This window comes from Myotis lucifugus, unplaced genomic scaffold (genome assembly GCF_000147115.1).
Source record: "Myotis lucifugus unplaced genomic scaffold, Myoluc2.0 scaffold_36, whole genome shotgun sequence".
In the NCBI taxonomy this organism is placed as follows: Eukaryota; Metazoa; Chordata; class Mammalia; order Chiroptera; family Vespertilionidae; genus Myotis; species Myotis lucifugus.
In genome coordinates this window covers 7,518,476-7,542,960 of record NW_005871084.1, presented here as the reverse complement: position 1 = coordinate 7,542,960, position 24,485 = coordinate 7,518,476, and the positions used below count along the sequence as shown (strand labels likewise).

Sequence of the window (24,485 nt, the reverse complement as noted above, 5' to 3'; positions counted from 1 at the left end):
GTGCAATATACATTAGGCATGCAAGGTGAATCTCCTCCTAATAATTTATATTTATTTCCAAATTTTCTGTCTGTGCCTTATATTATTGGGTCTGTCTACCTTTTGGTGAAGCATATAATAGAACCATAAGAAGATAGAGAAGAGCCAATAGTAAAGATGAAAGCTTCTGGAACATCAAAGAATTCCAGAGCTGGCATCAAATAAAGAGACTGAGGAAGAGACCTGCGTAAGCTGCGAGGGGAGGTTGGCAGCCCTGACACACGTGAGGCACCTCCACACCATGAGCCATGCCACAGAATGGATCACGTGTAAGGGCAGTGGGAGGGGGGTTCTGTTATGGCTATATTACTTACATAAATATATGAGGTAACAAATATACATGTAATATACAAGGTGGGACAAAAGTAGGTTTTCAGCAGTGAGTACACCAAACACAGAGTTTATTCTTGTATTATCACTTACTAATTATTGTATTATTTTCCGTATGAACCACTGTAAACTACTTTTGCCCCACCCAGCATAACACAGGTACCAAGTAGTCACACCTCTATGCCTACAAAAGATCTCCAACATGACAAGTGGTATTTAACACTCAATCCACTGTCCAGGGCCAGCTCCGTGGCCTTGTGACCTGTGCAGTCACACTGTTCCCATGCTGGGTTTCTTGCTCTGCTGATGACATCCTGAAATCCTACTAATTTTAGAACAAGACACCTGCACTTTCATTTTGGACTGCATACTAATAGCCAATCCTGCCATATGTGAAAGAGACCAAAACGGGGGTCTGTTTGCTTGCAGGTTTACAGAATAGGTGAACACTCTGAAATAACCTCAGTCTCTCAGTAAATTGGGGGACACTGTGAAGATAGGTGACAGGAATCTCTTAGTTTACTATGACGTTATCTTGTTTCCAGTGTGTTCTATTTGCTTGTTACAGTCAATTGTCAACATCGGTTTTTGCTGGTACTCTCATTCCTGTTTTATGAATGGAGAAATTAAGGTAGGAAGTACAGTTCCCTTTGGTCATTGGGCCTGTAAGTGGTGCTACGATGAACCATGAGCTAGAGGTTTCAGCAATGCTCAGTTATTGATATGTGATCCATAAATAGTAATAGTGATTAATAGTGATTATTAGTATGATCCTTGTTAATAATAAACTTAATATTTTTTTTCTTTTTAAAAAAGAAATTGGAAGTTAAAAACTTAGAAATGTACCTAATAGTGATTTTCTGGTCCTTTTCTTTAATTTTTTTTTACATAATCTTGAGTTAGCATATATTCAGCATGTTTTTTTTTCTGTCAGAAATGTTACTTTCTTCTCAAAAACTCTTAAATTTAGAGATGAAGAAATAATGTTATTTCTCACAGAGAATAATACCAATACCAAGTAAGGAAGCCTAACTTAAATTAATTTACAGGTCTTCATGCCCTTAAGTACTAAAAATTGACCATTTTGTCAGAAAAATACATCTGGGTGGTAAAAAGTGCATTATCCACCTTATGAATTAACAAAGAGGGTAAAAATTCCCAGAAGAGCTCTGCACTAATGACTACAGATGAGAAGTCCCAAAGATTAGAGCTTTAAAAACTCTGAACAAAATAAAGTCAAACTCTCTTCATCTCTGGTCACACAGAAGCCCTTAGATTCTGAAATTAAACTTAAGTTTGAAGTACTAATAATATGATCCCAAGCAATAGATTACTGCCCAGTTAATCAACCAGGGAGACCTTACCTACACAGGGCTTGTGAAAAACCTGTTAGCTTACAACAGAGTTAAAATCAAAAGCCTACCATTAAGAGAAGCAAAATATTTAACCCTTGGAATAAGTACATGCTATTTTTAGAGCGCTTATATAATACAAGAGTATATAATTTGTTAGCAAAATGTCAGAAACTTGTCAATGTCTTTCCAGGCTATAAAGAGTAGATAGAGAAGAGAATGGGTGGGTGTTTGAATTTAAGTTCTCAGGTCTATCCTGAAATCAACCACAAATATGCTTTCTACATTCACAGGCTTCATATCACGAATAGAATACTTTCAATTGCTTCTCCTTTAGTACTTGGCTTAATCACAACTATTTCTTCTCTACTAGACTTTGCAAGTGGTGTTAAAACTCCACCACCAAATATACAATGCAGTCTCCGAAAATTCTAATGAATGACAGGCTAGGATTAAATTCACATCTCTGTTCATGCATGATTACAACTGCCATTCTCAAAAGACATTTAAAATTTTTATCCCCCGCAGTGATTTGAGAATGAATTAAAATTGTCATTTTTTTAAATATGGAAAACAGGATAAGTGGAATTAAAAATTCATTTAGAATCATAGGTACTATCAAATATTCATAATCATAAGCATGGCTATTTGAAGAATTCTCTGTGATAAAGGCAAAATTCTTAAAACATAAGGAACTTTTGGATTTTCACAGCGATGAAGAGAATCCATGCCACACACCAACCATCTTCACACCCACCCACTCTTCCCTCCACACTGAGCCAGAAAAGAAGAATTGATAAAATATTATTTTATAACTGATAGAGTGCTCCAAATTATACTCTTACCTGATGTAAACTGTAACAGCTTAAAAGCAAAACACAGCATCTAGCCAAACAGCCACATATTCTATCTAGGCAATCCTGTAACTCATATTTTTTTTGGCTCTTAATATTAAAAATTAGTCATTTAAGTTAGCCTTTGATTTAGCAGAATTCATCCTATCTGTGATGTTTAAACTAATTTCCCTAAGAAATCTGGCCTCTGAAGGATAAACTGAACTTACCACTGATTTGGCTGCATAGCAGGCAGATTTCTTCTTGAGAATTAAATTTCACTGTGTATAATTCCTCTGTGAATTAATTAAAGAATAGAGCCCAGCCTGAATGGCTCAGTGGTTAAGCGATGGTTCAATTCCCGGTCAGGGCACATGCCTGGGTTGCAAGCTCGATCCCCAGTGTGGGACGTGCAGGAGGCAGCCGATTGATGATTCTCTCTCATCATTGATGTTTCTGTCTCTCCCTCCCTCTCCCTTCCTCTCTAAAACCAATAATGTATTTTTTTAAAAAAAAAGAATAGAAACAAAAAATAAAATTATAGGTAAATAATCAAGATTTTCTTATACAGTCAGGAGATAGTAGTGGAAATAGTTTTAATATAAAATATCTTATAATTAGGAATACTGACAAATATTTTTAAATGTTCTTAATAGGTGCTATTGACTTTATAAATAATATGCTACTTATTACCATAATATGCATATTGAAAAAAAGCACCATAACATGGTATCAGTGCCAACTATATGGCGTAAAAATCACTAATATTAATTCTATGCCAAGGTAGACATGTTGACTTTCTGAGGAGTGTTGCATTTCAAGTTTTACCTGTCTTGGGTTCCACCGAGAAATAGGGCTGTCCTTGCAGAATACTGTAGACCACGCGGGCGCTGTTGCCATATGTAGGATCATCAGCATCGGTTGCTGTCACTTGTACCACTGAGGTCCCTACATGCCAACCCAAAAACCAATGAATTAAAAACTTCCGATGCCACAAAATGTAAACACTCACAAAAGTCTGATGATTCTGCACTAGATTTGTTTTTAATTTTGCATTTTTGTTTCAAGGCACATTAAAATTTGATAGAAGTATGATAAATACTCATTAAGCCCTCAGAAATATTTAAGGGGCATGAAAATAGGTTGGCAAAAGTATAAGATTGATGATGCCTATTAGACTGGGATATACTCAGAATTGGATGGGACTCAAATTTTTGGCATCTCATCCATCAGGGCCAGGTAACAAGTTTTTAGCAGCAGCAATCTCTCTAAGTCTCAATCACTGTCCAGGAGGCAGCCTGACAAACAAGAGCATCTGAACACTGAAATCATGAAGGGGATCTCACTGCTGCAGCTGAGCAAGCCCAGACAGAAACAGAAACTCCATTAACTGAATAAAGAATATTGGATTATCTCACTATCATTTTAATCTCCAGGTCCAATGAAATATGCCAGTCAGGGAAAGACAAATAACATGTGATCTCCCTCACATGTGGAATCTAATGAACAAAATAAACTAACAAACAAAATAGAAACAGAAGCATGGATGGGCACATTGAACAGACTGACAGCTGTCAGAGAGGAGGGAGGCTGGGGACTGGATGAAAGAAGGTGAAAGAATTAAGCAGAAAAAAACCCACATACATATTCTATAACACATAGACACAGACAACAGTGTGGTGATAGCCAGAGGGTAAGGGGGGGTGGTTAGGAGGAGGTGGACAAAGGCGGGAGAATGAGGATGGAAACAGACTTTGCTCTGGGCGATATAGTATGCAGTGTGCAGATGATGTTTTGCTGAGTTGTACACTTGAAACCTGTGTGGTTCTATGCCACTCCAATAAATTCCACTATAAAAGAATATTGGATTAATATTTAATCGGGTATTAGTTGGCTCTTCTATCTCTTTAGTAATAGTTTTATTTATTTTTTATTTGTTTCTACTAATTGATTTAAAGCAAAAGCATGAAATGAAAATTTCAACCAAACCCCCAAAGGAGGAAAAACATGACAATTTTAATAACTGTTTTATTAGTTGTTTTTCTACAATTCATAAGACAGATGTCATATTGCTTCTTCATTTTATCACATATCTACCTATTCCCTAGGGAAAGCATTTAGTGTGCTCTGTTCTTTTTATTTCCATTTGGGATGTAATCTTAAAAACATTAGATATGTTTTCTTAGTTTCTATATTAAGCACTTGTTATTTTATCAATTATGCTCTATCTGATGGGGATGGAACAGATCATCTTTTTAATGTGTTTTTCTAAGGTTCAAGTTTGGCTCTAATAATTTCTTGAAAATATGGCATTTTTCATCTAACATTTATTTTAGATGTATTCATACATAGATTCCCCTTTCTAAATGCCTTAAATAAGTCATTAATGTCCATTTTGTAATAAATCTATTCTTTTCTTCACACTATGATTGTCTTTAGCAATTCCATTTTCTTTAAAATTAGGTTGAAATTACGAAGTAAAATAGATGGTGCTGTCCTTTTTTTATGCTGATGATTTGTTTTGCTTGCTTTCTTTTTTCTTTTATGATCTTGGGTGATTGTGCCCTGTGAATGCCTGCTAAGACCAAATAGTAAAAAATGTATATTTGAAAACCGTTTTAAGAATTAAATTTTATTTTAAAATGTTAGACCAGGGGTGGGCAAACTTTTTGACTTTCTCTATAATGCACCATCTTACAGAACTATTCATTCTGATGATATTAGTATTGATTTTCTACTTCATTAGAAAAGAAAACAACTTTAAACAAACAAAATGATGAAAAGTATACTTCAGGAAATTTGGTTGTGTACTATATATATTCTTCTAAAGTGTTTGTTACTGTATACACAGACATATTCTCAAATAACTTTAAATTTTCCATGCTTTTCTTATGCTCTTCTGGCAACGAATAAACAATCCTAAGGGCTAGCAAGTATTTTAAATCTTACAATTAGTCAGCATGTAATGAAAAAAAAATAGCCCTCAATATTAAACACTGAAAGCTTGTGTTATATATATACACCATACTACTTAGTGGTTATCAGAGCTACTCAGTTAGAATAAAATACTCTGATAAACTATGACTAAAAATCCATATAACCTATTTTACATAGAACTTCCTTATTCTTATTTCAAATGTTGATATTAACCCAATGATCACAATTAGTGTCAATTAAATCCTGAAGGCATTAGAAAATCATTTTCTAAGAAGTTCTGAACTTGTTGGAATCAATCAAAAAAACTAAAATAAATTAAGATGTGCAAAAAATCATGCTGTTTGGCACCAGAGTGGCACCACTGAAACCAAAGCCACAGGGCATCCGTTAGCCTCTGAAACAAAGTTCCCCTTCTGTTCCAGGTGGGAGAGGAAAACCTTAGCAAGCCAATGAAGAGCACCCACCATGCCCACGGGAATGATGGGGTTGAACTGAATTGCTCTAACACTCCTTGAAATTCCTGTTTTGCTAAACATTACTATCCTGAGGAGGATAAGGTGCCTTCTTTTTCTCTAAAACCTCCAAAATCTTGTCGCTGCTGTCATCACTGTTGTTTTTGTTATTGTGGTTAAACAACAACAGCATGAAGCACTCTGAAGAGGCAAGCTCTCCAGGGAAAGTGTGGAAAAGCTTCTTTGGTCAAAGCCATATGTACACGGAAGCTACTGGAGTGATAATACCACCACTGTGGTTCGGATTTTTCCTGCCCACAAGCATCGATTCCTCTGGCTCATCCTCAATTTGGATTTCTTTGGAATCAAGAGCCATGTGCCCCAAATTTCCCTCTCCCATCCGATAAGAACAGAAATCTCGGGTCACTGAATTCTGATTTCTCCTAAAGGGCACACACGATACACATCTTTGAAATTGCACTTCCCAGCATAGTAAATGCGTTTATTGAATCCTGGATGAATGGAATGACCTTTATTGAAAGCAAAATCACTCAGGGTAAAATTTTCCTGTGTTAAAATACAAGTTCAATTATTATTTTAAATAAGCATCCTCTTTTGATAATAAAAATAATAGGAAATAAACATATAAAGCTACTATCTCCATTCCAACCCCATAATGTTTTATTGTTTTGTAAGGTCATCCATATTTAAACTAAATACTGGCTGAAACTATTCCAAAGGTACCTGAATATATTGAATTTAAAATAGAGTTTAATATTATTTGATATAAAGTATATACTGGAAGTACTTTGCTTTCTATTTTTGCAGAAATGGGGCAATGTCAAAGGGTCTTGGAACAAAACAACCTTCATCATTCTTTTATATATCTCAAACTGAGGATCACTTTCCCATTATTATAAATTCAATATAAAATTCCATGCACTTAAGTTTCTGGAGAAATTAGAAAAAGATTACTGGTGGCATGTGGATGGACCTTTGTCATTCAAGAATAGTCTACAGAAGAGACCACCAGATCTAAATGACAGTCTGACTAGCCACTGACAACCTACCTAATACCGTGACCACACAGAGATGCTTACAATAGTTCATTATCCTACTATCAGGAGAGAGAAAAATAAAAGATCGTCCCACTGCTGTGTCTGCAAAGATTTTCCTTTTTAACTTCTTAAGCATCATTTTAATTATTACTTTTAAATTGAAAGTGAATGTAAAAACTAAGCAATTTCCTGAGAATACTGAGGTAGCTGTGTAAAAGGAAAAACTTGCTAATTTGTCATAAAATAAACATGTTGAATAATAAGTATTCAGGTCCTGGTTACTAACACATCTCCAACACTCCCCTCACCCTAATTGTTATGTTATGCAAACGCGATTTTTTTTCCAGGACATATGATGATTTAATTTTAAAGCCAAAGCCCCTAAAATCAGACCCTGCAAAACAAGTGCATTGTTTACTTACCCACAGGAGACATTTCGGGGATCCCGGCAGTGTATGGGCCATCCAAGAATTTGGGCTCATTATCATTGATGTCCTGAATCTTGATGACGAACTCAGACTCGGGCTCCACCGGCTTGTTGGTGAGCCTGTCCAGCGCTTGGGCTCGGAGCGTGTAGTAGGCCTGCTCCTCGCGATCCAGCCTCTTGGTGGCATGAATATCCCCCGTGTTCTCATCAATAATGAAAATGGAACTTGCCCCTTCGCCTGACAAGATGTATTTGATGGAACCATCTCCTTTATCAACATCAGAGTGAAGCTGGTGAAAAATTCATGTGAGATGAGATTAACTTACAAGGGAGTCAGCAATATGGAGATATGTAAAAATAATTCTTATGTTGGGCAGCAGCACACACCATTTTTTTGTTCTTGGAAAGATGAGCTGGCGCTCACTGCGCACAGCGGGCAGGCTATTGGAGCATGTCCACTTGACTAGTGAGCAAGACAATTTCATTTCTTCCTGTAAACAGCCTCATCTCCAAAGGTATTTTATGTCTCTCCAAAGTTAGGAACTCGTGGTGTTTTTTGTTGTTGTTGTTTTAAATATATTTTTATTGATTTCAGAGAGAGGAAGGGAGAGGGAGAGATTGAAACATCAATGATGAGAGAGAATCATTGATTGGCTCCCTCCTGCACGTCCCGTACTAGGGATCGAGCCTGCAACCCAGGCATATGCCCTTGACCAGAATCGAACCTGGGACCCTTCAGTCTGCAAGCCAACACTCTATCCATTGAGCCAAACCGGATAGGCCGGAACTTGTGTTTTTGTTTTGTTATTTAATGGGTCTGTCCTTGCCTGATTTCCTAGTAGACATCTCCTTCGAACTGAGCAGATATCCAGTAAACACGTACAATGGGTTGATTTGGTCTTGTTCCAAGCAAAGGGACTTGCTATAGAACATTTATAAATCTCGATCTAATAGAGTATGTATTATACTTATAAATACCAGCATTCTTTGAGGCTGCCCCTCCCTCCCACTCCATTCTCTTTTTCATGACTGTCAAATATGGATATATGTCCATCACTAAATCAGCCCCCAGATCCTGTTCTATACTTCAAAATTTGAAGCTGAAAAAAAAAGCACTGCTCTCTGAAGTAGGAATTTTAAATTAATACGTGCCTGAGACTTCAACTAAGCCCTTTCTCCAAATACCAAGAACTGCATTCCGATTTGCATGATTAACCCTGGCATCAAGGAGCATGGGTAGTGCGGCTGATTTGCATTTTCTATCTGGGACTGTCCCTTCTGCACGTCAGAACATTATGTTGAGCAGAGGAACCTTAGGAAACTCAGGAACAATTACACATTTTTTCTGAACTTCATCACCTGGGAAATCCAGGACTCAACCTGCCATTTCAACAATCGTTCATTCTCTAGAATGGCCATCATTCTGGACTTGGATAAACATGAATGCAAAAACCCGATTTACCAAATAACACAGCTTCCCCCTGTCCTACAGAACTGTGTCTGCAGTCTTTAAAAGACGAGGTGCTAAAAATATAAAATATGGCAAACTGCTTCGGAAGGTGCGTGCAGGGCATATGTTCCTTCTGTGGGGGCGGTTGGGGAGAGCGCTGGCTTGCACCCCGGATTTCTGTTAAGTGATCCCTCCACTGTGCCAGAACAGCTGTGTTTATACTCTGCTTCGGAATATTCAAATACCTGATTTATGCCTTAGTTTCTGTAGCTTTTAGTCAGGACTAAAAAAGTACGAAAAGTGATTTCTGGCACCAGTTATAATTTAGATTTGTTCAACGTGGAAGCATCAGGTGGATCACTGTTCTGCATGTTTATCCAGCATGTGGAGAAGTTGTAGTCCTGAAATACAGTGAATTACCTCACTTTCTTCCATCATTCTCAGGGTTACTACTCCATATGTATGTCCCTCTAATTTAAGATGAAGAAAGTTGAGAAATAGTATAGTGTGTGCTCCATGTGCACAAAAACTGTTCTTAATGTTCTCTGTGCAATAACTCATTCTGTGTTCACATTATGACTCCATCATCCCTACTAACAGATTAGGAAACCGGGGTAGACAAAGGCTAAGGATTTTGCCCGAGTTCCTGCGGCCACTCTCTGTGACTGCACCAGGATTACAAATCCCTGCAAGCTGGTGGAAGCCCATCGCCACCCCCTCCTGTGGGACCCTCCCACTGAGAGACTGGTACATGCCATCTGCCCCCACCTGATAGCTCCCCAAATTTTAAAAAAATCTCAGTGCTTCAGGTGGTTTCCATCCACAGGCTTTATGACTCACCAGAAGGCTCCTTTCTTGGCATTATATGACAGCACTAACCTCTACACCAGTGACGGCGAACCTTTTGAGCTTGGCGTGTCAGCATTTTGAAAAACCCTAACTTAACTCTGGTGCCGTGTCACATATAGAAATTTTTTGATATTTGCAACCATAGTAAAACAAAGACTTATATTTTTGATATTTATTTTATATATTTAAATACCATTTAACAAAGAAAAATCAACCAAAAAAAAATGAGTTCGTGTGTCACCTCTGACACGCATGTCATAGGTTCGCCATCACTGCTTTACACCCTCGACAACACATACCAAAAAGTCCAAGTCCTGAGACAAAGGCAGATGATGAATGAAAATAAGTTGTTTTCAAGCTGCTGACACCTCAAGTACTCCCCCTGTAGATACTTGTCACAGTCACCCTCCAAACCATTCCTCACCCTCACCTGAGCCTCTGGGTTAGGAGTGTCTACACGCTGCGGCTGACTGTGGTGGGAAATGTTAAGGAAGAGTTGACGACCACAGAAATACATATGTAATACACAGGCCACTCCTTCAGTCACAGGCCTGCTGTATCTCTAAATCTTATTAGGGACTCCCATTTATAGAACCAGCCCTTATGATTCATTTAACTAATCCCCGTCAAAACCACTGCTGTTCTCATTGCATCTCCAATTATGCGAGGATTAGATTCTTTCTCCTCTAACCCCCACCACACACACACACTCAGGGGCACACACACACACACATCTGTTTCAGGGGCCCTTGAACTTTTTACCATCCTCTCCATCACTGGCACTTTCCCCCCAGCAAGGACCACCATCCTAGGCTTATAATCACTGCCAAACTTCACAAGTAGAAAAGGGCTTTGAGTCTAAGCTCAGTGACCTTGCAACTGTACAGACACGTACAGTTAAAGGTGATGACCAACACTGAAGTGTTAGGATAGATATGTGATGGATGATCAGCTACAATCAGACATTGGATCTGTGAGTCTATGCACATTATAATAATGTTAATAGGTAGAGGAAAACCCATGCTGTTAGAGAAAAACTACCATCCTTCTGTTATGAAAAAGTACACTCAGCAATGAAAAATGTTGCAAGTGTAGAATTACCAAATGGTATTCTTAAATTGACACGTGTCTATGTAGGTGCAGGAACACACACACACACACACACACACACACACACACACACACACCAGGCATGCACATAACCTTTGTCAATGACTGAGGTAAGTACTAAACTCCAGAGTGAAAACCTCTGGCCAGGAATAAACATAAACATTCAATGATCCTACAACATGGTAAGTAAATCAATAAACATTATATGAAAAAGCACACTCAAAAACAAATATTTGTACTCTATTTGGGGCAAAGTAGAACTCAGGATGCTATATCTATTTCACTAGAAATAACTTTGTAAACATCTTGTGATCCATCTAAACAACAACAAAATCTTGATTCATTACTCACCAGACAAAATTCACCTATACTGCCTGGGTTCCTAAATAATTTTCAAAATAAGTGTCATGACACCACAGTAAATATTTACATCATCATCATCATTATTATTATTATTATTATTATTACTAGATGCCCAGTGCATGAAAATTCGTGCACTCGGGGGGCGGGGGTCCCTCAACCCAGCCGGCACCCTCTCACAATCTGGGACCCCTCGGGTAGGGTCCCTAGGCCTAGCCTGAGATCATGGCCTATGGGGCTTTCCTTCCCCAGACTGCAGGCAGCTGGCCCCACTCCCACTGCTGCCACTGCTTGCCATCTGTGGTCTGCCCCTCCTCAACCCCCCGCACCCCCCCACCCGCCGCTACCAGTGGCCTCCCTCTGCAGGCAACAGGCATGGGGTGTGATGGCTTGGCTGGCCTGGGCCTACCTCTTTCTTTGCTTGGGGGCTGGGCCAGCCCGGCGAGGGGCCATCTGCCTACCTGATCTCCACTAACTGCTGGCCTGTCTACCTGATTGCCCCTAACCACTTGCCTATCTACCTGATCACCCTTAACCGCTGGTCTGCCTACCTGATCACCCCTAACCATTTGCTTGGGGGCGGGGCCAGCCCGCGAGTGGCCCTGGTGGTTCTGGTCTCTGGTCGTTCGAGTCGTTATGCTTATGGTGGCTGGCCTTTTATTACATAGGATTATTATCATCATTATTGCAAATGAGCACAAACAGTGAGGAGCACAGAGCCCTGACCTGAGTCTAGCTCCTAAGGGGCCAGAAGAGACAGGGAAAGAGATAAGACCATATGTGACTCCCAGAACTCACTATATGCCAGAACTGTGTGTGGTAACAAAGTATATACCCAATCGTGTTGGACTCTTCATATCCTACACAGGCCACGAACACAAAGTGCATTGTACAGGCACCCTAAAACATATGTTTAATAACTCATTATAGCTCCATCATCTCCCATTTGGTAAAGAACCCACCCAATATCTCTATTTTATCAATCCCTTCTTTTAGATTTCTCCAAACAACAATCCTAATTTGGAATCTTAAAATCTTTCACTTGGGCCATTACAAAACTGCCCAGTTATTCCCCTTTAGTGAGTCACATCATCTAGGCTGTCACTGTGCTTGTCAGAAAACATCTCCCTAAAATATGCAATGAATTATATCACATCCTCATTAAATACATTTAATTGCTACCCAGGATTGATGGATTTAACCCCAATTCCAAGCACAGGGCTCCATGTGGGGGTATGCTATCACCCCGGTCTCTCTTTCCTGTGTTCCAACATTGACCTGGTGTTCACCACTGCCTGAGCATGGCAAGCATTTCTATTTTTTTCAAAACACGTCCATCATCCTGCTCACCAACGGCATCCTACTCGGCTTAATGCAAGTTCTCTGTTACTGAGGTCTTAGCCACCCTACTGTCCTCCATGCAATGCTGCTTGAATTTCTACAACAGAACGCATCAAATTCTGCTTTATACTGAAAGTCTGGTTTCACTGTTCATCTATCCAACCCCTCCCTTAACTTATAAACTCCTTAAGAGATGGGTTCTTTTAATCACCATATTTCATTCTCAATAAACAATTTGTTGTATTAAATTTAGCAAATGTATGAATCCACTTCGTAAAGCAGTCAGGCTTGTTTTATTTCAATTTCTATCCTTTTACGTTTTAATGGCATTAGGCAAAAAGAAAACAAACTCAACAACAACAAAAACACATCCTGTATCTCTGGTGTGTTCTCCCTACTCCTCTAAACTATCTAGATGGAGCACAGACACCTTGTTCTATATGCCCAGGGTGACACTTGGCATGTTACATTGCACCAGCAAATTTGCACACCTTTACTCCCCCTGAGACAGAGCCCTTTAGGAGCAGATAAGATCACACACACACACACACACACACACACACACACACACACACTCCAGGAGAGTTTTATACACCTTTCGATGGAAGAATCTCCATGTTCTTGATTAATTTTTACTTTTTTTTTTCTTGAAGACTGCAAAGACCAAAATTAAAAACGGATCAATGCACTGCAGTTCTGACGATTTTCTTACAGGTATTTAATCAACTAGGGCCTGATACAAACTAATGAACTACCTGGTCCAGCACTTTCAATTCATCTGCTTAAAGAAAAGTCTGCAAATGATGATAAAGACTGAGGTTAAAAATTCAATTAAGCGTGCAGGAGGCAGCCGATCAATGATTTTCTCTAATCATTGATGTTTCTATCTCTCTCTCCCTCTCCCTTCCTCTCTGAAATCAATAAAAAAATATTTTTAAAAATCAATTTTTCTACAGATGAACTTTCTTCCCTCTATAAACAGCTTAAACTCTGCTTGTTATCATCTGACTAGTGACCTGGTCATTATGCTCTGACTCTTAGTCTCGTCTGTGAAATGGAGAGAAAAATATCTACACATGGACTTGAATGAAAAATTGTGGCAACTACTGGCGATAACGCAGCAGAATGTGACTGATTAGAGTAAATGACTACACCATCAGAATTGTACTTTTTAATGTTTTTGCCTTTGAAAACATATTAATTTCATGTCATGAAAAAAGAACAAATCTAGACATAAGATGAAACTATTGGGAAAGAGATAATGTTTATCTTGGAAGCTCTTGACACTAATAAAATATCTCTATGATAATCCTCACTGACCTACATATGGTGAGGACAGAAATAGTTATAGATTTGCATTCAATTTTTCCTTGTAAGGAACATTTGAGAATAAGAAAAATGAAAAACACATTATTATATAAATAAAAGTCTATGCTGCTGCTACATTTGTTTATAAAAAATCAAGTAATGATGTCTACGTAAAAAATATGCATATTCTCTTTTGAGGAACATGTTAATAAATCTGTGGATGGTTTTTATTGAACATAAGCAAAGATTTCTAAGGTGAATTTTCTACCATAGGTTTACTTATTATAGATCCCTGGTATTTTCGAGTTTAAAAATATATTACAGATTGTTAGAACTGATGCAATTTACTTTTCCTAACTTTCACAAGGTTAAAATTGTAAGTATAGAGGGCAGATTTAAACAATAATTGGCAGAAATAAAAGTGCTGGAATATACACATTACATACAAGTTTTCTTTTCTCATTATGCTTTCTAATAGATTCTTCCACATGCCACTGGGCACCCTGTAATTATCAAGCTGTTGAGGAAATATTACACATGAAAACAAGGGGATGGGTCCTTTTGTTCTGCTTGAAGTACTCCTAATTTATAATTATCACTGTGGTCGAGGATAACGGGACACAATTTTCTCATGAAGCCTCTTTGAGGAAGACGCATGGTTTAGGAAGTATTGACATTAATTACTACACAGAGAGGAATATAGGAACGGGATCTAATACAGGAAGTGCTTAGGTAAGGTTTAAATTGCCAAGAAAACCCCATTTCTAATTTTTTTAACCAGCAATAAATAAAAAGAAAGGAGGGACTACCCAGATTATGTTTATTCTCGGAAAAAGTTCACACTAATTCAGTGGCGATAAACATCCCGTGCAGGGTCTCAGTTCATTTACTTGGTAGCTGAAAGCCACCACTGTTAGGTCAGTGCAAAGGAACCAGGGGCATGCCCGGTGAATGTCCACTCTGCTCCTGGCTGAGCTGACCTTTGTGGCTCTTTACTCTCAGTTGATCCATCTGTTATAGATCAGCATCTGCAAATGGACACTTGGCCTTGAACGGTGATGTGAGGATAAAAGGAAGGAATGCATTTGGAAGTGCTTTGTAAAAAGTAACTTTCTATCCCTATGTATAAAGTACAGCAGAACGATCTGCATTCCTTAGGGAGGAATGCTCCCGCTTTTGTTTGAAAGCTTCTACACGTGTGCCCGTGGCGTGGTTGCTCACAGCTTTCCATTAAGAGGCACATCTTGTTCATCAGGGAGCCAGCGATAACCACGCAGAAAAGCATTCCCACTTCCCCACAGCGGCCTGCACCTCCCTAAAGAAAGCGGCACAGTGCTCATCTCCTCCTCCCGCCAGCAGCCATCTCCGGGGCCATCCCAAACTTTCCAACAACTTCCTCTGCCGTGACCAAATTTTTACTGAACAAAACTGCTCCTGGGCTGATGTCCCTGTGAGCACATCACATTCTCTACTTTAGGATCCTGTGCAATACCTGACTCACTCAGTCCTAAACGCCAGGCAGTGAACCGGAAGCTGTTAGTTAGAAAGCAAATCCCTGGGAATTGTAAGCTTTTCCCTCAGGAACGTAACTTTTAATCTTGCTTTTTAACTAGAGATTGAGCAGGCAATGTAGTCACAAGGGGTGGAGCGGTGCTACTCCAAGTATGGTCCAAGGACTGGGTCCGTGTCTCCAGGTCCAGATAATCCGAAAATCGAGAGGAGGAGCTCAGCAATGTTCATGATTGTACAAAGTAACTTAAAGTGGTTGAATCTGATAGTAGTAATAAATAGGGATGGCATTTTTTCTAAGTAACTCCTATGAAATGTAGTTACAAAGTTATTAGGAGGTCACAAGGGAGCATGTCCTGTGTTCTGAAAAACAAATAAGCTTGTCAATGGCCCTTAACCCAGATTAGCTAAGAAGTGCTGGGTCAGTGGATAGCACCTCACAGGACGGCTCTGTGACTGCTTCTAGGCACTCATCCCTTTAAAGTTCGTGGCCAGCCCTATCATTAGGGGAAACTGGAGGGTCCTCGCCACCGCAGTGGCACAGGCCACCTGCAGGGCCATCCTTCAGACTGAGATGCATGTTTCGCACCTGGCATTTTAGAGAAGGCACTCAGGTAAATCCCTAATGGGTTTGCAAAATATTTCCTGAAGTCTTCCGCACTGCGCTGCCTTGCCTTATGCACTCAAAACCAGAAACCAGAATCGCGAAGACGATGGAAATAAAATTTTGGAGTTTACATTTGGGTGAGAAAATTCCAACACTTGGTAAATTGCAAATTGGCAAAGAGAGCGAGCCATTTTGCCAAAGGTGATACTTTTGGGGGGGGCCATCCCACACCCCATGACCAGCTGAGCTTTTTAGCTCCTCCTCCTCTCCTAATTCAGGACAATTCTGAAGACCCTGCCTAGCTCCAGAGCTCCCCCCGATACACTCTTCTTTTTTCCATGCCTCCAAATGCTTTAATGTCTATAAACTTCACGCTATGAGTGAACCAGTCACAAGAGTGAGGAGGATTCACTGTGATGTTTTTCACGGGGGAAGAGAAAGAAGCAAAATGGCCTTCACTCAGCCCCGTGGCCACACCTGTAAGCATTTCTCCCCACATGACACTCTCCTCACTCCATTCTCCTTGCCCAGGGTGAGCGCCTCATGTTCACTCAAGTGGTACGGTGCCCAGATCTGCTGCAGAATATTTCAAATAGAGTATGTGTCCATAGGCCCAGACCTCTTTATTTTTATTTTTAAAAGCTCTCCAGGTCATACTATGACCCACCCAATGTAAGAACCACAGGCCCAAAGGAAGAGAGGAATACAAGAAGAGCCTAGGGAAATACCCTTCCATTTTACTGACATCATTTTGAAAAAACAAGAGAAAACGGTTTCTTAACTAGGTAAAAAAGAATATAAGCAGGTCTGCAGAGCTTTGGCAGTAATTTGCTGAAAAGGTACAAATTTAAAAAACATAACTCAAAAAAACTTCCGGCAAAAATTCAATAAACACAGAAGTCTCCTAAATGAAGACAATAACCCGTTTCACACAACAGACCCTCCAGGGGATATGGGACTGTCTCTTCTAAAATAGAGCAGGTACGAGAAATAAGACCATACTCTGCCTCAAGTGACCTCAGAAGAAACTAAGACACATTTTCTTCTCCAAAACAAAATAGCACGTGGAATAAATGATGCAAACAGAGTTCTTCCCTAGCCTTCCTGCACCCGCAGCAACCACAGTGACTTCAATATCCTGCCTTCCCATCGCTGACAATCTTGACTGCATTGTTTAATGCCCTAAAAATAAAAGTTTCCATAAACACATGTAATACAACCAGTAAAGCTACAGGAAGAAAAGGAAAGGCAGAGAGTAAAGTGGAGGCATTGGCAACATGGAGTGAGGTTAGTAACAGTTGACATAAGGGTGAGCCAGACTTGGGAAAGGCATCATGGGTTTTCCTGGGAGAGAGGGCCTGGCCTGTCCATCTGCGTTTACAGGTTGATCTGGTGTCACCTGGAGGATTCCACCAGCACCATCTGGAGGAAGATGGCGCATCCCAGCGCTAAGAAACAAGCAGGGGAGACTGAGTAGCACCATTGCTTAAGACTGATTTTTTGCAAAATTTCGTTTGGCTTTTAAACTAATGAAATTCTGTCCCTTCTTAAAAATGCAATACATTCTCTGAGTATTTTCTTTAACAGCCACATTTATTTCATAGTATGATTCTGTCCCTTCTTCTCAAATGAGTACCAAATACTAGCACTCTGGTCTCCATTAATCCACGAGCTGAGATTCAAGGCAAATAAAACAAGCTTTCTGGCAGCACAATCAGAATCACTAAGGTGAGTCAGAATAATGCTGACACCGACTTCACATCTGTATTAAGCATCTGACAGAGGACAAGAATCAGGGGACTGGAGGCGAGAGCCACAGATGCTGCTCTAATGTTGAACCCGAGGCAATTAGTACCTTCTTGGGACATTAGTTTGTTCATTTACAGAATGGATCGGAGTAGGGAGTTATCCTGACAACTCTCTCTAAACCCCCTCCAAAGAAACCTGGTGAACTATAATCACCCATCCAGATTCCTCATACACACTGGGTCCTGGGGGCTTTGTTGTAGATGGATGATAATGCCTTAGGTTACACAATTTTATAAAATCACATATAGGAATTGTTGGTTATGTGCTAAAGTCAGGACTGTTGTAGAATATTTTCAGATGATGGCATCCTCAGAAAATCCCATAGATTTATTTTGTAACATTCTTTTCTATAATTTCAAAATGTCTGTTTTGTAATGGTTTGTGGGGGAGAAAAAGACATTAAGGCATTATTCTAGGGTAGTTGCAAGTGAGAACCTGTTTTCCCTATGTATACCAGCTAGAAATTTGGTTAAATAACTCAACAAACATAATTAGCTTTTGATTAAAAATGTATGAAGAACATACACAACTTATCTTTAAAGGGAACATCAAAATAATATGCTACTGAAACACAATTGTCAGGTCAAGTGCACTTATTTGAAAGGAAATATTAATAGTACTTACAATTTATAGCATATCTTAGGCACAAATGCATTAGTATCACTTACAAATATACACACTCAGAAGACCCATCTGCTCTCTTTCCCTGAGATTTACAATGTTATACGTTTGCTCTGCTTCATCTAGTCACATTATAGACACCTGGTTAAAATGTATTGTGTCAATCTGAACTACCCCACCCTCCCTGCAATACTACTGGAGTGACAGTAACTTCCTGGTAGAAGCCTGCTACCCAGGGCTCTTACTAAACAGAAACATTCAGGAGGCATCATTTTGGTGGTGTCTTCCCCTTGTTTCCTATGTTGCTTATATTAACTAAAACTCTGACTACTGTGGACCAATAAAAATAAATAATAAATAAATAGCGCCAACCGAATCTCCTTTCTTTTACATTATTTGTTTAAAATCCCATAAGAAAATGGGCGCATGGTGTCACATGTCAAATATAAAACAACTAGAGGCCCGGTGCACGAAATTCATGAAGGGGGGGAGGTGTCCCTCAGCCCAGCCCGCACCTCTGGGACCCCGTGGGGATGTCCAACTGCCAGTTTAAACCAGGACCACTGGCTCCTAACCACTCCCCTGCCAGCCTGATTGATGCCTAACTGCTCCCCTGCTGGTCTGATCTCCCCCAACTGCTCTCTCCTGCCTGCCTGATTGCCCCCAACTGCCCTCCCCTGCCAGCCACCCTGATCACCCCCAACTACGCTCCCCTGCCTGCCTGATCGCCCCCAACTGCCCTCCCCTGCCTGCCTGATCGCCCCCAACTGCCCTCCCCTGCCGTGACCTGCCTCCTCCGCCAGGACCTGCCTCCTCTGCCAGGACCTGCCTCCTCTGCATGAGGCAGCGGAGACACCAGGACTGGCCTCCTCCACACCGTTCAAAGCCGCAGGACCCCCAGGTCTCACCGCGCCAAAGACCCCCAGGTCTCACCGCGCCAAGTGGCTGCCGGGACCCACCTCCACTGTGCATGCGGCCATCTTGTGATGGCCATCTTGTGATGACGTGAGGGCGTGATGCCACCTTGGCTATTATTAGCATAGATTAGTAGTCACTGTGACTTAGTAATCACTGCCAGGAGTCCATTCTGGACTGCAGTCCTATGTGAAATGGAACCATTTTAATCATGATAAACTTATGACAAAATTCTCCCACAGGCCCGATCACATTTAACTCGAATCTCATCACTCCTGTTAAAATATGTAGCTGCTCTGTTCCTTTCCGTAATCGAATACTTCTTCACTGTCTACTTGCAATCCTGACTTTTATCCACCCTGTTTTATGTATTTTTTTATAGCTCTCTTATGCAAACAGCTAATGGTGAGAGCTAATATTTATTGCATAATTATGTGTCAGACACTATGGCAAAAGAGACTTTAATTCTCTTATCAAACTTCTGTGGTAGGTTTTATTGGCCTAATTTTATACACTAGGAAATTATGTTTTAACAGATTAAATACCTTCACCAAGCTTACACAGTAACCTCACAGACTCAAATAGAACTCTCACCAACAAAGTCTGTATTCAACCCATTCTTATCTATACTATGCTGCCCCCCTCCATTTCCTCCCATGAGAGATGACTGACTCTAAACCAGCGTTTCTCAACCTGTGGGTCGCTACCCCTTTGGGGGTCAAACGACCCTTTCACAGGGGTCGCCTAAGACCATCGGAAAACACATATATAATTACATACTGTTTTTGTGATTAATCACTATGCTTATGTTCAATTTGTAACAATGAAATTGGGGATCACCACAACATGAGGAACTGTATTAAAGGGTCACGGCATTAGGAAAGTTGAGAACCACTGCTCTAGACAATCTTAAGATTCATGCATTCCTCCATATGAAAAATCCAACCTGCCCTAGCTGGTTTGGCTCAGTGGATAGAGCATCTGCCTGCAGACTAAAGAGTCTTGGGTTCGATTCCAGTCAAGGGCACATACCTTGGTTGCAGACTCCTCCCAGGCCCAGGCCCAGGCCCTGGTCAGGGGCATGCAGGAGGCAACCAATCAATGTGTTTCTCTCACATCGATATTTCTCTCTGTCTTTCCCTCTCTAAAAATCAATGGAAAAATATCCTCAGGTGACTATTAAAAAAAACAACACACAAAACACCCAACCTTAATATGGCAGACCTTGAGTTTGCAGCTAATGAATATTTCAGTTTTGGGCTCAGATCCCTCCTTGTCTTCCTTTGACCCCCACCCCCAGTCAATCGTCAGTCAGCATGTCCCACCTCAATAGCCTAACAATGTTTTTGTCTACAGGTCACCCTTTGCAGCCCTGAATCGGGGTTTCATTATTTCCCACACACATTAACAGCACAGCAATTGTACTTTACAAAAGCCGGGCAGACACTTGCCTGGTCTCCCTTCCTTTAACATCACGAACACACAGTTTTATATGACTGTCATATGATCTTATCAAAGTCCAACTATTTCACTGCTCTCCGGCTCAAGACCAAGAGAGTGGGAAGGTGGCTCCCTACGACTTTTCACGTTAAAAGGCAGCTCAGTTTCAATGCCTTCAACAGTATGAGCTCACGGGCACCATAATCATTTACTACCACAAAAGAAAAAGAAACCCAGATATTCTAATTTGAAGATGTCATTCATTGTACCAGGTATCCTCATACCTGAGGGGAAAAAATGTGGGGAAAATGCAACTTATAATAAGTGCTGTTTTTGTGGTTATCTCCTTTTTCTTTATAATTCGTCCATATTTCCTTCTTCCTTCCTTCTGCCCTGCAATGTACCAGGCTTTGCAAAGCAGGAACGCATTGCCTCAGGCTTTCTACAGTCAAATCCATCAGATTCCCATACCAAAATTATCCCTACTTTGCATCTGTCAAACATGAAAATCAAGAAAGTGAAAAGAGCACATGAAACATTGGTTATTATATGTTGCTCAAAGAAACGCGATGGCCAACAGCCTCGATAAATGACAGCATTTCATTTGGTATTGCTACTTCATGGGTTTTCTCTAGAACGTCTTTAGAGAGGATCTCATTCTTATTTCCTTTACAAAATCAAGCCTCCATTGCCGTCACGCTGAGTGATCGTACACTCTGGTGATAAGTACAGTGTGATGAGATGCTGTAAACAATTTATAGTTACCATCATTAATAAAATATCCAATTCTTAGAGCTGCAATCTACAGACTGGGTTGTAATAGTCCTCTTATACAGCCTTTTAATGCAGTAAAAATAAATGTTCCTGTTTTGTAATGAAATGGAAATATGTGTATTCACTGGAATTTCTCATATGTCATCTATGTAGACAAACTGTCCCCCAAACTTTGTGGGATGGAGATCGAGACAACCACCCCTTCCTCGCAAGCACTGAAGTTATAAAAGATAATTCCTGGGTCCTCCAGCACAGATCAAACAGAGAGAAGAACCAGAAGCTGGAGGCTCCACGGAGAAAGCAGAGAGGGAAATCCTTTAAGCCATTTAAGGCCAGGCCTCAGAGGTGGGATAGGCAAGGCCAGAACATCAGAGGAGAATCTGTTAGTGGAATGCCAGATGGCACTCCTCAACGCCTCACTTAAGTTTAATGATGATTTTTTTTTGTTTTTTTATTTTTTAACATATTTTTATTGATTTCAGAGAGAAAGGGAGAGGGAGAAAGAGAGAAACATCAATGATGAGAGAGAATCATTGATCAGCTGCCTCCTGCACGCCCCCTACTGGGGATCAAGCCCACAGCCCCGGCATGTGCCTTTGACCAGAATCAAACACAGGACCCTTCGGTCTGCAGGCTGATGCTCTATCCACTGCGCCAAACCAGCTTGGGCAGATATTTTATGGAAACCAGTCAGGAGCTGAGTTGTGATGCAGGCTACACACACTCAGTGTGCATGGGTGAGAGGGCCGGGGCCTGGGTAACAATGAAAACAGTGAAGAGTGCTCTTGCTCCTCTGCTGCTCTCAGGGCACAGAGCTACGACCTTACAATGTGACTCTCAAGCCTGGGAGGGGAAAAAGTGGAAAACCAGATCATTCTAGAATGCAGTATGATTACCTTAGGAAGAAGGTGCACAAGTTCTTCCATCTGCATTCTTTTTTGAATAGAAGGCGAGAAAATGAAAATATAAAATAACTCACACAGAGCCCTAGGGTGGTATACTGGCTGCTGCTTCACCTACTTTTTTCATGGTTCAGGTGTTTTGATTATTTACACTTATACCCAAGACACTGACCTCCTTTTGACCCTTAGAGGACACACCAAGTCACTCCTCTGGAGGACAGACACCAGGAAGCCCTCCCTTTTCCTTCTCTTCCCTCTCTCCCAATTCTCAGATGGCTCCATATAATTAGCCACTCTAGAGGAAAGACTGTCTGCAGCAGTCATTCTGAGGCTCCATGGACGGGGCTACATCTCCTCAGAGCCTATTTTTTAAAGCATAGGATGTCAGCCTCGGGGACGCTTAAGAAAAACATCTAACACTCCACCATAAAATGAATAGTTAATGTCATTTTCAAAACTCAATATCCAAGTACCATATAAACAGATTAGCATACTAAACAAAGAGAGGTTGTTAAGTCAAATGTTTATAATTAAAAGCCACAGACATCAATTTACAATAAAGGTCAAAGAGAAACAGATGACGGATTAGGAGGATTGGAGAACACTGTACATACAACAATTAGGGCAGATGGAATCAAACCTGGTCGCCTTGTGTTTGTTTTCCCAATAATTCTGTCATATTCTAAACTAATTATAAGATGTGGGACAGGATTTGTTGGAGAGAATCCCAGAGCGAACATCTAATTATTATATATTTTGTCATTTAACACGGCCCCTAACAATACTAGCAGAGTGCCTGCATCAGTCTAAATAGACAGTGACCAACAGTGGCGAAGAGAAGATGGGCTATGGTCAGAGTTTGGGGGCCAAGGCTTGGATCTATGGCTTATTAGTTACATATATAACTTCTCTTGGCTTTAATTTTCTTATAGAAATTAACCAGTAATAATCATGTTTCTCCCAACCTCAAAATGTTTCTGTAAGACTCAAGTGAGATCATGTGAAATACATGACTTACAAAATACAAAATACTAAATAAAGAGCAGTTTTTATTATGTTAGTGCTATTTGGTGAAAAACACTGTGAGGAAACGACAGTGTCTTAGACCAAAATATTTGACTAATTTGTATGCATGTGTGCAAAAGAGGCATATTACAACTATGCATACAAATACATATCTAAATATATGCATATACACACTATATGTGTGTGGGGGGGGATGTCTGAAAAAATATATGCAGACACTTTGAATAATTATAAAGGCAGCGTTCATTAAAATACATTTTATTTTCAAAATTGAGATATCAACTATTTCACTGTATATACATTTTTTGGGACACCCTGTATATACGTACGCACACATATACACTCATAGATGTTTTATGTTTCAAGTGAAATGATAAACATGGAGACATAACTATAGAAGTGTCCCTAATTTTTTAGATTAGACCCTTCTAAAAACATTTTACAATTTTATAAGATAGCTGCTTCACAAGCAAGAACACTAAAGAAATCTTTAAACATTTTTTTCTCATGTCCATTTAGAGGCTGCATTCTCATACTTCAAGGCTCAGTCCAAGTGTTACGTCCTCTTTAAAGACTTGCCTGGTCTCTCCAGTCTGCTTTTTGTATCTTTCCTAACTTTCCATTGCATATTTATGAAATCCACCATCAGCCAACACTGAGATTATGTGCACATTTCCTCATCATACTGTGACCTACAGGAAGGACAAGAATTTGTCTTTGCATATTTATATCCCCAATATATAGCCATATGAGTGTACAGCCCATGGACAACATGAATATTTGATCAGAGAGTAAATTCATGCATGTCTTAAAAACTATTCAGAATGACATACCTTTTTACAGAACCATTAGAACATGAATTTCTTCTTTTTTGTACTTCTTTAGCCCATAAGTTTGGTTTTCAACCAGGTCAGCTGGCTTAACTACAGATAAAATCTAAACTTGGAAAAAGTGGAATAGTCCCGAGTAGATTCTTATTGAACACTTTGACTGTCACTCTCTGGCTAACCAGCCGGGATGTCCATCTTAGCTCCTC

At 40.1% G+C, this 24,485-nt stretch overlaps 1 protein-coding gene across 1 annotated transcript in view; it reads right to left on the bottom strand.

The window, feature by feature from the left end:
- Positions 1-24,485, bottom strand: part of CDH7 (cadherin 7) — a 102,614-nt gene that overhangs the window by 57,051 nt on the left and 21,078 nt on the right. Inside the window, exons 2-3 of the mRNA XM_023752663.1 lie at positions 7,424-7,718; positions 3,383-3,502 (exon numbers count right to left, since the gene is read on the bottom strand). Of these exons, the coding sequence (XP_023608431.1) occupies positions 3,383-3,502; positions 7,424-7,718 (415 nt within the window). The remainder of the gene's footprint in view (positions 1-3,382; positions 3,503-7,423; positions 7,719-24,485) is intronic.